This window comes from Penicillium pulvis (assembly GCF_028828015.1).
Source record: "Penicillium pulvis strain IBT 33274 chromosome Unknown contig_10_segment0_segment0, whole genome shotgun sequence".
Classification (NCBI taxonomy): Eukaryota; Fungi; Ascomycota; class Eurotiomycetes; order Eurotiales; family Aspergillaceae; genus Penicillium; species Penicillium pulvis.
In genome coordinates this window covers 1,382,441-1,396,245 of record NW_026643071.1, presented here as the reverse complement: position 1 = coordinate 1,396,245, position 13,805 = coordinate 1,382,441, and the positions used below count along the sequence as shown (strand labels likewise).

General features: G+C 47.1%; 4 protein-coding genes across 4 annotated transcripts; 3 read left to right on the top strand and 1 right to left on the bottom strand.

Moving 5' to 3' along the window:
• Nucleotides 1–160: 160 nt before the first annotated feature.
• N7503_000555 (uncharacterized protein) lies at nucleotides 161–551 on the top strand (the record flags this gene model as incomplete). The annotated part of the gene is made up of 2 exons (XM_057060116.1): nucleotides 161–248; nucleotides 310–551. 2 exons carry the CDS (start codon nucleotides 161–163, stop codon nucleotides 549–551), a joined length of 330 nt encoding a protein of 109 aa, XP_056927039.1.
• Nucleotides 552–3,589: 3,038 nt separating this feature from the next.
• Nucleotides 3,590–4,243, bottom strand: N7503_000554 (GNAT family N-acetyltransferase; the record flags this gene model as incomplete). The annotated part of the gene is made up of 1 exon (XM_057060115.1): nucleotides 3,590–4,243. The coding sequence occupies one exon, from the start codon at nucleotides 4,241–4,243 to the stop codon at nucleotides 3,590–3,592; it is 654 nt and encodes a 217-aa protein (XP_056927038.1).
• A 589-nt stretch (nucleotides 4,244–4,832) lies between these two features.
• Nucleotides 4,833–6,098, top strand: N7503_000553 (uncharacterized protein; the record flags this gene model as incomplete). Its single annotated transcript, XM_057060114.1, has 1 exon — nucleotides 4,833–6,098. One exon carries the CDS (start codon nucleotides 4,833–4,835, stop codon nucleotides 6,096–6,098), a length of 1,266 nt encoding a protein of 421 aa, XP_056927037.1.
• Nucleotides 6,099–6,680: 582 nt separating this feature from the next.
• Nucleotides 6,681–11,142, top strand: N7503_000552 (uncharacterized protein; the record flags this gene model as incomplete). Its single annotated transcript, XM_057060113.1, has 3 exons — nucleotides 6,681–6,765; nucleotides 6,826–8,107; nucleotides 8,163–11,142. The coding sequence occupies 3 exons, from the start codon at nucleotides 6,681–6,683 to the stop codon at nucleotides 11,140–11,142; spliced, it is 4,347 nt and encodes a 1,448-aa protein (XP_056927036.1).
• Nucleotides 11,143–13,805: the final 2,663 nt, after the last annotated feature.

The following is a 13,805-nucleotide window of genomic DNA, read 5'->3' as shown; positions in this document are numbered from 1 at the left end:
ATGACAGTTCCTAGACTTCTTGCACTTTAATTTTGGAAGGCTACCCATTGAGCTAGGTAACTGAATATGTCGAAGACAAAATATTCTAGAAAGCTCCCCTAGCAATTCTCGGGCACATCTGTTCTTCTCGCCAATCGCTCCCGTCCAAAAGAAAGACGCAATGGAACAATACGCAGAAATGAAGAAGAGATGCCACGAAGCAGGTCTAGACTTTATCGGGACATTCACAGTTGGCATGCGAGAGATGCGTAAGTCCCCTCTTCCCCTTACATACTGTCTGTCAACCTTTTTACTGATCCCGGCCATCAGATCACACCGTCTGCATCGTGTTCAACAAAGAGGACGCCGTGGAAAAGAAGAAGGCACACTGGCTTATCAAAACACTGATTGGTGATTGTGCAGCTAAGGGCCGGGAAGAACATCCTACGCATCTCGCTGTTATGGACCAAATTATGGGTACGTATAACTGGAATGATGGTGCTTTCTTGAAGTTCAATGAGCTTCTCAAGAATGCTGTTGATCCTAATGGGATGGTGGCGCCTGGAACATAAAGTGTTTGGCCTCGGCAGTACAGAAAGGATGAGTGGGAAGCTATGATTCAAATATATGTGAAGCGGGTCTGTATTTGCTTCTTGACTACTCGTCATATAGACCTGATCAGCAGCTATTATGCATAAATATTATGTGATGTCTGAGTAGTATAGCACAGTGAATCTTCGTCGGTGCTGATTAGAGTTTCTGAAACTGGAATATCTGCAAATTACCTCGCTTCTTGGATTTAAGGATGGTCCATTCTTCCTCTTTAGTTCTTCCAGATGAGGTAAGTGGCTGTCATGGCTGCGCACGGTCTCCTGTGAAGACACGAAATCTTGGCGAGGCAGTGACCAACCCCAATCTGGCAGTTTTCTGTCTTGGCTATCCTTTGGGTTTGGCTGGCGGTGGTATGGTTATGGACTCCAGATAAGCACGATAATATTCATGCTGAATACCGTGGAAATGTTACCACTTCATAGAGACAACTTTTTGTGAGACATTGAAAGAGAGCGCAGATTAAGAAAAGGGCATACTGAACTCTCTAATGATTTTTGATCAGCGGCCATATATTCATAATATGCAAGGTACACCCATTTTTCTTCTTTTGTCTCCGGTGAAAACCGCTATTGTAAAAGCGGAAAATAGTCTGTGACTGTGCCATGACGTACATCCACAAATTATCTCGCATGCCATTTCCGTGATCTATATCAAGCCTCCAATTCTTAGGTCCAGCGATTCCTTCCACGGGCCACTCGAGGGTACTCTGTAACATGTAGTGGATCTGACGAGGGTGGGTCAGCAGAACCCTTGCAGAATAATACGAGGCCCATTACTGAATTTCAGAAAACCTCAAACGGCCTCTAGAAGAAGGTTTGTATTGCTTACTTGCTGACGAAAAGCCACCATTCAATCGAAACACTCGTGGCGAAGACTGTGCCATTGTGGCAACCATGCTACCTACTCTAGCATCGCACTTATAATTCCATTCTAAATCGCGACAATGATTAAGCATCAGACATTAACAGACGACTTTTGTCGTTCATCCAGCAATTTCTTATCTCTGCGTGAACCGAGCAACTGGATAGGCGTAAGCTACATCTAGCATGTCACGGCCCCCACAGGATCAACAGGTACACCGCCACGAGAATTGACGCACCAACCCTGTAAAGATGGGCACGCACCCATCCCAACAGACGATCAGGTTTTCATTTATGAGAGCACTGGGGCCATCGCGTTAAACCTCCCAATCCTGCGCGTCTACATCCCAGTCGCTTCCAGGCATTCTCGATATATGGCCCCAATGTGACTTTTAAATCAAATCCCTACTTGAACCGTGACAACATGTTCTAACAGTGTCCCCTTTTTCATAGCAACATGCATTTCAAAGATTTTCGTCGCAGTTTACACATTTACAAAATCCGGAATCATAATGCTTGCCCCAATCCTTCAGGATCGGAGTCTCCTAACCAATCAAAGCGCTAGAAAGTATACTTCCGCCCCCCATACTAGTAAGCAGATGCAGAAACCAATACATACCTGCACCATCTGGGGGTCAAAAACCCAAACTGTATGCAAGGTTGAACTGGCCCCCAAACTGACAGGATCGGCCCCAACATCCCTCTTTTTCCTGTTTGTGTCATTGATTCCGCGCGTGGGTCCCAGCCGGGGAGGTGCCACATGGCCATGTATCTATTTCTGACCTTCTGCCATAAGATGAAGGCTATTCGGCATGCACAATCAAATAATGTGACCCTTGCTGTACCTAGCTTATCTTCGGGATATCATACGTCTTTCGTTATACCTGGGATAAGGAAGGTTGTCGATAGGAGTGATCGGTCCATAAAAGAAAGAGAGACGACAAGAAAAGAAAGACTTGATCCCCGTGTATGCGGGGCATGGCGCAAACACTCGCTCGCGTCTTGCACTACCTCACCGCATTTGCCGTCGCGCTGAATCTTTTGCTTAGGCCACCCCGCCTTGCAAAGCACTGCTGAGCGAGCGCGCCACACTCAATGCCTACCAACCATTCCTCGTTTAGGCGGGATGTGCTCTAGAGACAATGGCTTGTCGCCAATTCCAGCCTCGACGTCTTCGGAGACACCACACTATCTTTCCACCAAATGAGGATGGGAGCACCGACATTAAGTGACGTTTTTGCTCACGACGAGTAGCTCACCATTGACAAGTCTTGTCCTCTCTGCGAAACGAAGAACTCTATGTGCCGAGTGACCTACACCCACCGATCTCAGTCGGCTGTCCTCTCTGCAAGAGTTGAGCTAATGTGCATTCCAGTCGCCATCCGCTTGGCCTTTGCGATGGCATGGATACATATGCCCGCGGGTACCCGTCCCCGTGCTTTCACAAAACCGAGACAAAACGAATTCTGAGAATTCCAGGTGCAGAAAAATGGCCCTCATATTCAATGAGTACTTCAATGGATAAGCCCGCTCCAATGTGCCCAATAGACTTGTCCACCAAGCGACCCGTACCCGAGTGTGCCCGCTGGTACTTCAAGGCATACAAGCGAAGCGACTAGCCCTTGTATGGGTAGCAAAAAGGCTAGTATTTGATGGGGAAGTTTGTCGTTAAGTCTGCGTGCTTGGCAACTCTAAGCCGACTATCGGCATACCAAGCCAACCTCAACAAAGCATGGCCACCGACGAATTACGTTCGGCCGGCAAGGCCCAGTGGGGCTTTGAGTGTCAAGGAGAGGGGAAGGCATCACTGCTTGTTCACATCAGTCCCTAGTGTGCTAAGGACTAAGAACTATTTCTCTTTCCCATCCCCTGGCTTCTCAACCCTTCACCACTCTTCCGGCATCTCAATTTGTTCTGCTCCCCGAACCCCGAAGAGCCACTGCTTAATTTCTCGATACTCCCCTTATCTCAGAATAATCATAGAATCTAATGAACAGGGATCGAGAGATGACTTGTGAAAGAGATACCTGCTTATATAGGTATCACGTTATGTATTTCTATATGTTAATCTACCAATTCCCAAATTGCATGTCCAGATGTGTCATGTCTCCAATGATGTCCGTTAACCGGAATATCATTCAATTTCCCTTAGATCTTAAATTCTCCCACTCATGCTCCAGCATAGAAAACAACACCACATCATACCAAGCACGACGATAAAATACAGATTCGCGTTCACGCCCTTCCTCCACAAAGCCGAGTCTCGGGTACAGCCCCAAGGCATGATGATTAAATCCAAAACAACCTAAAGACACCTTGTGGAGCCCAGCACATTGGAATGCCCAGTCCAGCGCCCAATTAATCGCCTCAGGACCGTACCCTTTACCACGAGATTCCTCTTTGAGTGACAAACCCAACGATGCACGACGATGGCGATTGAAGCCCGAGCCCCAGTTAGAAATTGCTAGCAGACCGATAGGAACATGTTTAGCTTCCTTGGAAGCTTGATCGGATGTTTGAGCATCGTTGTTGGGAGATGAGCTTTCTTCAGACCGTTCAGGGCGAAGACAAATAATCACCCCAAGGAGACATCCTTCTATGTCTTTAATGAAGCTTTCGATGTTCTTTTTACTCGCGGGACGTTGGAGGGCTGGGGACATGAGTGCCTGAGTGGTAGGATCGTTTTCGAACTCTTTTTGGAAAAATGCTTTATCTTCGTCTGAATCCTCCACTGCACGATAGAGCAGGCGCTTGGATACAAAGCCCTTGGTGACTGATTCATTCGCAGCCATGGTAAGGATTGAGGTTCAAATCTGTTGGGGGACCGTGATGGGAATCGTACTGCTGAGTATAAGAATCCATTGATGTAGGCTTACACGGCATTTAAGCCAACCTAGCTATTCGGGGGCCTGATAGAAGCATCCCAGGCAGCAAAAAAAGGAACCAGTGAGTCCGAAAGATGAGAGATAAGCAAAGCTTCCACTAAATACACAACAGACAGCAATCTTAGTCAGACAGACGAAGAGTAGAACGAAACTAAATTGAAAAGCATTGAGATTCTGTACTGGTGAGGGCCCGAGGGCAGACAAGTATGTTTGAAAAAAATAAGCGGGACCGGCTTACGGACTTATTCAGGAAGAAGCGCCGACGATGAGTGCCAATTAGGAGGAAAACCCAGGCAACATCATACAGTATAAGTCAAGGCGACTGGCAATGCAGACTGAGGAGACGGCGGGGCAGCTTACATAACCTTGATAAGAACATTGCAGATCCACCATCACTTCACGTCTCGCGTTCCAAGTTAACTGCAGAGATATCTCCCCAAGGCACATTACCAGCCTGTGTACCCAAGGTCATTGACCTGCCAGATCCTCAGCCACTATGGCTCCTCCCCCCGCCAACTCCCCCGAACGCGTCGCAACCATCATGCTATCATGGCACTCTCTCGAACTCGTCTCGTGCAGCACCCTACAGACATTATGGGCAGGGTATGGACGTATATGTGCCATCAATGCCCGCGCAACGACCGAAAACGCAGCTCGGAAACTCGACAAGCTTTGCGGGCTGGACTCAGGCGTCGCAGGGACCATATACCCGCTCGTCCTGAAGCTCATATCACCCCCAAGGAATAACGCCAGAAATGGGGATGAAGGACATCTGCGGAAAATGCTGAGCTACGAGGTGGAGCAATATTTCTACACTGATGTGGTACCGCTGCTGGGTGACAATGTTGGCGTTGCCAAGTGCCTTGCCTCGACGCGTGGCATGCATGACGACCGTGAGGGCGAAAAGGAACTTGGAGGTCTGATGGCTACTATTATGGTTGATCTGCGCCCGAAGTTTCCCGTCGCTGGGGGAAAGAGGAGCGCTTTGAATCGCACACAAGTACAGGGGGCACTAGACTGGCTTGCGGGATTCCACGGCCGCTCGTTGGGGTTGAAGCCGGATACCCTTGATAAATATCTCTTGCCACCCCTTGAGGAATTCAATAGAAGACAGAGCCTAGAAAAGGCTGGGAGTAGCTTATGGCTCAATGGAGGATATACATATCTTGCGACACGACGTACAGAGTACGCTTCCCTGGTCGATGACGACTCGGAGTGGTCAGAAGCACTGTGCAGCACTTTCGAAGGCACCTCATTGTCCGTAGCCGAAACGGCTGCACTTTTCTTAAAACCGTGTGGAAGGCCGTTTGAGTCTTATATTCATGGCGATGTCAAGTCGGAGAATCTTTTCACGACTACTAACGGAAAGGACGTGGCGTTCTTTGATTTCCAATACGTCGGACTTGGCCTTGGGGTGTGCGACCTTGCCAAGCTTTTCACGTGCTCGGTCCCTTTACATATACTTATTGATGGGCATGAACCTTTACCCAATAAACTGACCATGCGTGAAGGAGAAAGGCAGCTGCTGGAGCGGTACCGCGCCTGTCTCCTCCAAAACAAGACTGCTGACCCGTATGAATGGGAAACGTTCAAGCGACACTGGGAAACGGCCCTGGTTGACTGGTGTAGATTCCAGGCGTCTTGGGGCTTCTGGGGAAACACTGAGTGGCTTGAGGCCCGCGTGAGATCAATCCTGAGCGACCGGAAGTGGAGAGACTGGCTTCATGAAAATACCAGCGGTCGAAACTGTCAACCGAAGTAGACAGAAGACAATATAAAGCAACAAAGGCAAGGACATTTATTCCTCTATACACTTGATCCATATTGAAAGATACCCAAGTGCTCTCTGACAGGGCTATGCTATTCGCGTGCAACTCAATCCGGCACAGAGAGTCCAAGTCCGTCAGCCAAACCAGCAACGATCTCATACATACGACCTAGGGCGGGGAGGACAGCTTCCCGTCCGCTCACTTAATGGTGGCTTACGCTAGTGAAAAGGCCGATTCAGGCAATGTTTTGGGCGTGAGCCTACTTAGTCACCCAAGCCTCTACAAGGTAACTAACTAAGGTGTGTCCCAATTAGATAAAGCGTCGGACGTGCGTGTGGAAGTTTCTGACATCAGACGCACCGGGCCGGGGTAGTGCCAGATCGACTAGCCAATAACAGCCCGTCGTACTTACTACAGTAGAGGCACCGGGTTGGCGTAAAGGGGAAAGTATTAGTGGATCATCTCCAAGAACAGAATAGTTAGCTGAAAACTACGGAAAAAGCAAAAGTCCCAGGTAGTTTCTCCCCACTCGCCCCCAGACAAGCTCGTATGGCTATTCCTTGCCCCGACGCAGAATGGAGGCATCCGGGAAAAACTCCATAATCGAACTCATAGACTTGCCAGAGGAAGGTGACAAAAGGTTTCGCGATGTAATCCAGCGTAAGTACCGAGGCAGAATTTGCCGGTAATGGTATTGCAGGAAATAACCAGTCTCCGCAGCCCCACGATTAGAGACGCCTTTCCACAGAGCAGCAACTCTGCAGTCTGATAACAAGAAACAGCCGCGACAAACCACAACAAGACATCATGCCCCATACGTGTCCTTCGGTGACCGGGGTACAACTGCAAGTGCAGGCGCATACGGCTCCCTGCTTCGTATTTGTCGCCCTGTACCGAGTGATCACCTCCAGTCGGGGATTCTTGGCCTGGGAATGCCCGATGATCCGGAGGCATGGTATGTCTACTGGCGCTCATCGCAGTTCCTAGAAAATGCCCAGCTTATGGCCAACGGTTTCGGCCTGCAAATCCTAAACGCCGCATCCTCACGGCCACCGAGCGTGGAGTTTGTGGGAGACCGTTGGCCAGTCATTTCATATAGCACCAATGAGCGATTCATGGTCACTGTGAGGTTATGGTGTCAGAACAATGTGGTCGTCCAGCAAACCCAGATCACGAACGAGTATCTATCTTTCGAGCCCTTGAATATGCAACTGAACCCCAATTGTCATATGCAAGATTTGGACTATCTGGAGAAACGAAATAATCTGCAAGTAGATTTTCTGAGGGCACCCCATGGCTACGGAATGGTTGCCATGGAAAATAGTCCAGACTTGAGGGTCGAAAAAGAACGCATGTGCGTGCTAATCGGGGTTTTCAAAGATGGGATCGCGCAAGAATTGAATTTACAAAAGGAAGGAGGAGCAATAAAGCCGATCCCAATCACGCATAATTTCAAGAAGAGGAATACAGTTGAAATAGCCGTGGCTTTCAAAATCCAGATGAGTACAGCCAAGGAGGACTGGCGGAACTTCATCCTTTCAAGCACCGACCTGAAATTTGACCCTCAACCGGAATCTGTTACAACCACTAGGCCTTCTGCTTCAAACCCAGAGATAAATTGGCTTCTCCGTCGCAACCTTGAACATATACTTTCGGTCTGCAGTATTCCAACTGCCGAACAACCTAATTTGGATTTCGAGTCTTCATCAGTGCCTGTCACTGTGGAAAATGACAGACCAGTCATAACACTCACAACACCTGATCAAAAGGATGGCACTCCTCTCTACAGAACTACGGTTCAGGATCAAGAAAGTCTGAAATCCGATTCTGAATTCAGCCCAGAACCCCCAAGAGATTTTCAAGGCCCAATGATTACGCTCAGCGCACCTGATGGCAAAGAGGATGTTCTTCATCGAAGTGCATCAATCCAAGATCATATAGGTCCCATAGCTCTTACATGTGGTGACTTTGGTGATCATCGAGTTAGTGTCTCAGGAAGCTAGTGAGTACATTTCTGATTGGAAGTTGCGTTTCTTGAAGCTGATAATATACTCAAGCTTTGCATTCATTTTTATGTTGGAGATGCATGGTGTACTTTCAGATGCACCAGAACTATGCGAGAAAATTCACATGACATGCAAAGGACATCTTGAGTGGGTCTCACAGTTGAGCAGCGATGAGGCATGCTCGTCTAATATCAGCATCCAGGGCAGGATCATGAATCAATCAGAAGAGACAGATCTGCCGCCCGATGGGCCTATGAACATGCCGAGTCACATTATCAAAGCCACAGAATACCTTCGGGTATTTAATGATATAGAGGATCTACTTTCTGTGTGCAGTTGGTTGGGTGACTTTGCGGTGACGTGGTTTCGCCAGCTTATTGAGACTAAGAATCATCTCACACCAACATGGCAACATCTGGCCGACTCGGAGCTTCCATTGTATCGTCTCAGTGACCACGTGTGGATTTGGAAGGCATTGAATAATCTGGAATACCTAATTCAGCATGTCAAAGAAACACTACAGAATATGCCGAACGAAACTCTAAAAGACTTTCTTCGAATAGCTGATCACTTACCTCATCGTGGAGCGCGGAAGTCAACATCAGGCCCAATGTTGAATTTCACAGCAGAGGAGCTGCGCAGACAGAATCTGCGACGTTTTACGCTTGAGAACGATGTGCTACGGAAGCGCATGCTGAGTGTCACCCGAACCTCCCGAGAGACAAGATTTTTATTTCATTCGCGGGATACCATCCTTTACTATGGACTTGATTGGGGCTTCTTCAGAGGAGAAGAAGAAATTTGGAAACAATTGGTCAGTGCGCAGGTTTTACACGATGAAGGAAATGATGAATCCCAATGGGACAACCCTCTGCGCTACGGTCTGGCGATGGAGATGGCCAAGCAAGGCCATCAGCTCGAGCGAAGCTTTACGCCAACTGAGATGTTTACTCATGCAACACAAATTATTCTCAACTCCTCTTCCGAAAATGGTCTGTTTCCTGGCCAGCTTGACGACTTCAGCAAGGAGCCCGTTCTCTTCGACCGTGAGCTCTTCCGTGATTTCTATTTTCACGTCGGCTTTGAAATCCCTTACATTATTCTGCGTACCATTGTGAAAGTGAAACCGGACCAGCCTGAAGTCACTGGAGAAGCAGATATTGATCCTGGATCATCAAGAGCAGGGCCCAGAATCCCGCTTGTTAGTGAACGAGAACTACCTTCACAAGGCCAGCCAACAGATCTGTCCCCCATCCCGGACACCAATTTTACTGCCGTACAAGGGTATATTGATTTTCAAACGGACGGGCGAGCAGTTGCAGTCCAAAGAACATTGAAACGTCAAGTTCCATACGGCAGGCTCGTCGAACTCGGCAATATCGTCGATGTACCGGAAGAATGGGTGTATAAATATCCCGACTTTCTGGACTTTACACCACCGGCAACTGAGCAAGATTTTGATACGATCCAAGAAGAAGCGCGTGGGGTGATTCAAGAAACATTGAAAGATCGAGACTTTAGGCGAATCGTCGAGAATTACCAGATATCAAGCATTTCGACGCGTGCTTCGGACTGCTATGTAATAGTCGACGATATCCGTAGGGGACGAAAGCAACGAAAGTGGTCGGTCGAGGAGAAGTCCATAACAAGTGATTGTCCCACCTATATAGACTTATGGAATCGACTCCGGGAATCGCGGAGTGCTGAGACCAGCAAAAAGCGCTTGATTTACCTCAGAGCTCCGGACTACACGGTCGCTACCATGTGTTACCTGGCATCACCCGAGCTCGAGCGAGTACACATGGCGCAATTCTTCGATCGACATGCCAAAGTGCATGCGAACTACTTTTATGATGATACCGCGGCCGTGGTCAATAGTTGGGTGACCGAAGTTCATTTCCGCTTTTTCCAGCTGTATAGGCCCAATGGAGACGAGACACTCCCTGCAGACCTCCATTGCGTGCGACAACTGAAATCGCAAGAATGTGGCCTGTTCGGCAGTGATACCTATCTCATTGATGCTGTAATTAGCTTTCGTATCGTGGGCGATTTCTTTGATCGCTACTGGACGTGTCATATTATTCAATATTTTGCAGACGCGACAGAGCTTGCTAATTATCCGCCACTTGATGACTACGATCGCAGCCAAAGTGCAAATTGGCAGCAACGCAAGGTTTTGGAGCTGGTTTTCATCAATCGCATTCTGAAAAAGGTGTCTAGTAGCATGGATTCGATTTTACGGCGCATCGAACAAGGTCCTCGGTCGACCACGTCGGATGCGGGAGAAAAATACTTTTCCAGAGACAGCTTCGAAGATCGCAAGCCAGGGGAGTTGCGGGAAATCTTCCAGCTTCTGGTTATTTTGAAGAATAACATTACCAATCTGCAAGGCTTGATTGAGCAATGGAATTCCCGAGAGAGCTCTCAAGGCCGATCGCGACCACGCTGGACAAGAATGGATGAGCAGAAATATCGGAAGTCCATTAAGCAGAAGCTGGTTCACTTTGAGGACCATGTTCGAGAGATCAAAGCAACAGCCGCGCGCATTGAGTTCCTAATCGCGTTGGTAACTAATGCCCAAGACGCCATCCGATCTAAAAAATCGCTCAAGGAAGCAGAGAATATCACCCTCTTCACTTATGTCACCGTATTCTTTCTACCAGTGGGACTTGCTGTTAGTATCTTCAGCATGAGCAATGCACCCGATCATAGCGTTCTGGTTTACATGATCGCTACAGCGGCGGTGGCTCTTCTGATCACAATTGGCGTATTATGGTGCGTCCTTAGCCACTTAATTCCTACAAAGTTGCAGATTATCCGGACAGCACTCAAAAGTACACGAGGCCCACCAATCATGCCAGAAGATGCATTAGCCGATGAAACTCTTTTAAACCAGCGACTTTTGCGGCGGCTATCGATGAGATCAAAGGATCATCGAAAAGCTGGACGGAAGATTGATGATCTTGAAGGGCAGACTGGACCTGAAATCGATATGGAATCCCTACGAGCAAAATGGACTTACAATAAATGATGATTAGTGCCACTATATCAACTATGGATCCCTCCTTTGCTTTACATATTACCCCTCGTAGATATCTCCGAGGTTTTTCACCTTAGTATAGTGGCGAACCTTTACTCCGTAATACATCCACCATCTGATTAGATATCATTCCTAGTACCGCTTCTACTCAGCCAGGTGTCAACTGCAGCAAATCTTCATAATCGAGCTCCGCGCCTTTGTGTGGGTCATCGCGTCGTACACACGGAACAGCTTGCTTTATTTAAAGCCTTCATATTCACATTCTTGATACAATGATACTTGTCTGTAATCTTGTCATTAAAAAATGCTTAGATCCAGCAGTCTGAAAAGTATTCATGTCCCCTAACAAGTCAGCGGCCCGCAAATGTGGACCAGGCTATTTGGGGGCCAGGCTGGGTAGACAATAAATGCCAAGAGGGGCTAGATAAAACCGCATGATATCCCCCTGGACTATTATAATATCACAACCATAATTTTCAGCCATCATGAGAAGAAAAGCTACCCGCCCTCAAAAGATTGAATCAAGGCAGCCAGGGCCACTGGTTTAATGGAGTACGTCATCGCCAAGGAAGCCTATAGCTTTAAAGCATTGTCTAAATTATCATAGGAATCGGCACACTCTCTAACATTCTTGCGATTTGTTTGATCATCTCTGTTTTATGGACTGAAACTCCTCGCCATAAGCTTTGTGCGTATCGATGACAATTTTATTATATCAACGACTAATATTATATAGATGAAGTGACGGGTGCGTCATTAGTCACGCTTATCACGCACTCTTCCCTTCTATATTATGCTCCACCCGGCCATGATGAACTGCCTTCCATAATATTGTGTTTTATTTCAGGACCTCTGCTGTTATGGTCATATCTTACATTCCTCTGGTGAATATACGCGATAGCACCTCGAGCCTAAAATTACTAGTACCTTTTAGTAATAAAGTCTCTGGCTAAATAAGCTGCGGCCTTTTTATCACACACTAGAATATATCACTATAGTAAATTTAAGATAAGCTGTTATTGATGCTGTAAAATCAAATGATACGTGTTGTGGATGGTCATAGGGGGTATTTAGTTATTCTAAAACGGCCTGACTGGCCATGTAGGCGGTTACTGTTTCATGTCTAAAGATGGCGAGATCCTGTGTTTTTCCTTTCCGACTGCTGCCTAATTCTTGGTGGGTTTGCCTGTTAAGCGCAAAGTGTGATTTGGGATTTTTGGGAGCTAAGAAGCAAAATCTTCACTAGATCTAAGACATTGCCAAGACCCTCTACAGTAGGCTAGTCACCCTATTTTGATAATAGCATACTCACTCAAGAGGTCATGCACACGAATAACTAGCTTTGATAAAGCAATACAGTCAGTGCTTATATTATCCTAACAATCCACGAGAATCAAGAGCTGGGCGCGCTTTCGGGTCAGAAAAGAAAACCCGATCTTAATTTTTAATATAATCGCAACGATCATCTAAAGGTTTCGCGCTTTGGAGCTTGGCGCTACCTTTCTCAATTGCTTCTTCTTCGCTTTTTTGCTAAGCCCATAACTAAGCTGAACTAAGCTAGTTAGATAAGTTGGGTTTCCCGGTAATGGTAATGCTATTGTAGAAATATCGTTTCCGTTCTCCCACCAGGTTAGGACCGAGGCTACGCACTACTGAGATTATGAAGGATATACTTTCTAGAGAAAAGTATAATGATCACAGTCCGCAGATCAGCATTTTTGAGGAGCAATAATATATGTAGATATGAAAGAGAGTGGCACCCAACTGCTTGCTAAATGCTACGGTGTGTGCTGTTGGTCCGCTTCTCCCCGGTCGTGCGACTAAAGCGGCACTTACCTATTCCTTATATGGAACAAGTGTGGAGAGCTCTTTGGATTGAAGTATGTAGTATGTTCTGGAAATACACCCAGTACATACGACCATAGGGTGTGGAGAACAGGGCTTCCCGTCCGCTCAGCCGTACTTAAGCCACACGCCGGTTAGTTAGTAGTATGGTGGGTGACCACATGCGAATCCTGACTGTTGTATGTTTTTGTTTTTTGCATGACCTACAAGCACAAAAATAACTGAATTTGGGTTTGAAGCACGGACTCTTATGGAGGTAGAGCCGACTCGTCGTCACAGTCGGTAAGTTTGCTGTCTGATCTATTTGACCTGCCTTAACACCATATCCTGAGTAGGATATAATTGGATTGCAGGGATAAAGTAGAAAAAATTGGATAGCGAAACATGTCTAAGATAATTCATTTCTATTCTCGCACACAGTGTGACTCCATGTAGTGTCTTTAAAATACAGCATTCATTAGTTCCCATATCCGCCCGGAGGGAGTAAATTCCTGCAGTAGACGGAACTACGTCCAGCCTTGTCTGGCCAGCAACAGATCCTCGCAATCAATTGCCGTGACAACTACGCCCCCGAGGTGAATGAATGCCGCTTGTGACTACCCATCCATAGAAGCAGCGGCCCCTGTAGATATACAATGATTGATTGCCAAATCCGGAATCCAGGGGCCAAAGTAGCATGGATTGGTTTCTCAAGAAGGAGGCAACATGCCCAGTATAGAGGAGATGCGGAGGCTCTCTGCGGTTCTTCGACGATTGAGCAGAGATCTACAACGTCGATGTGACTGACTTATTACACTACGATTACCTTA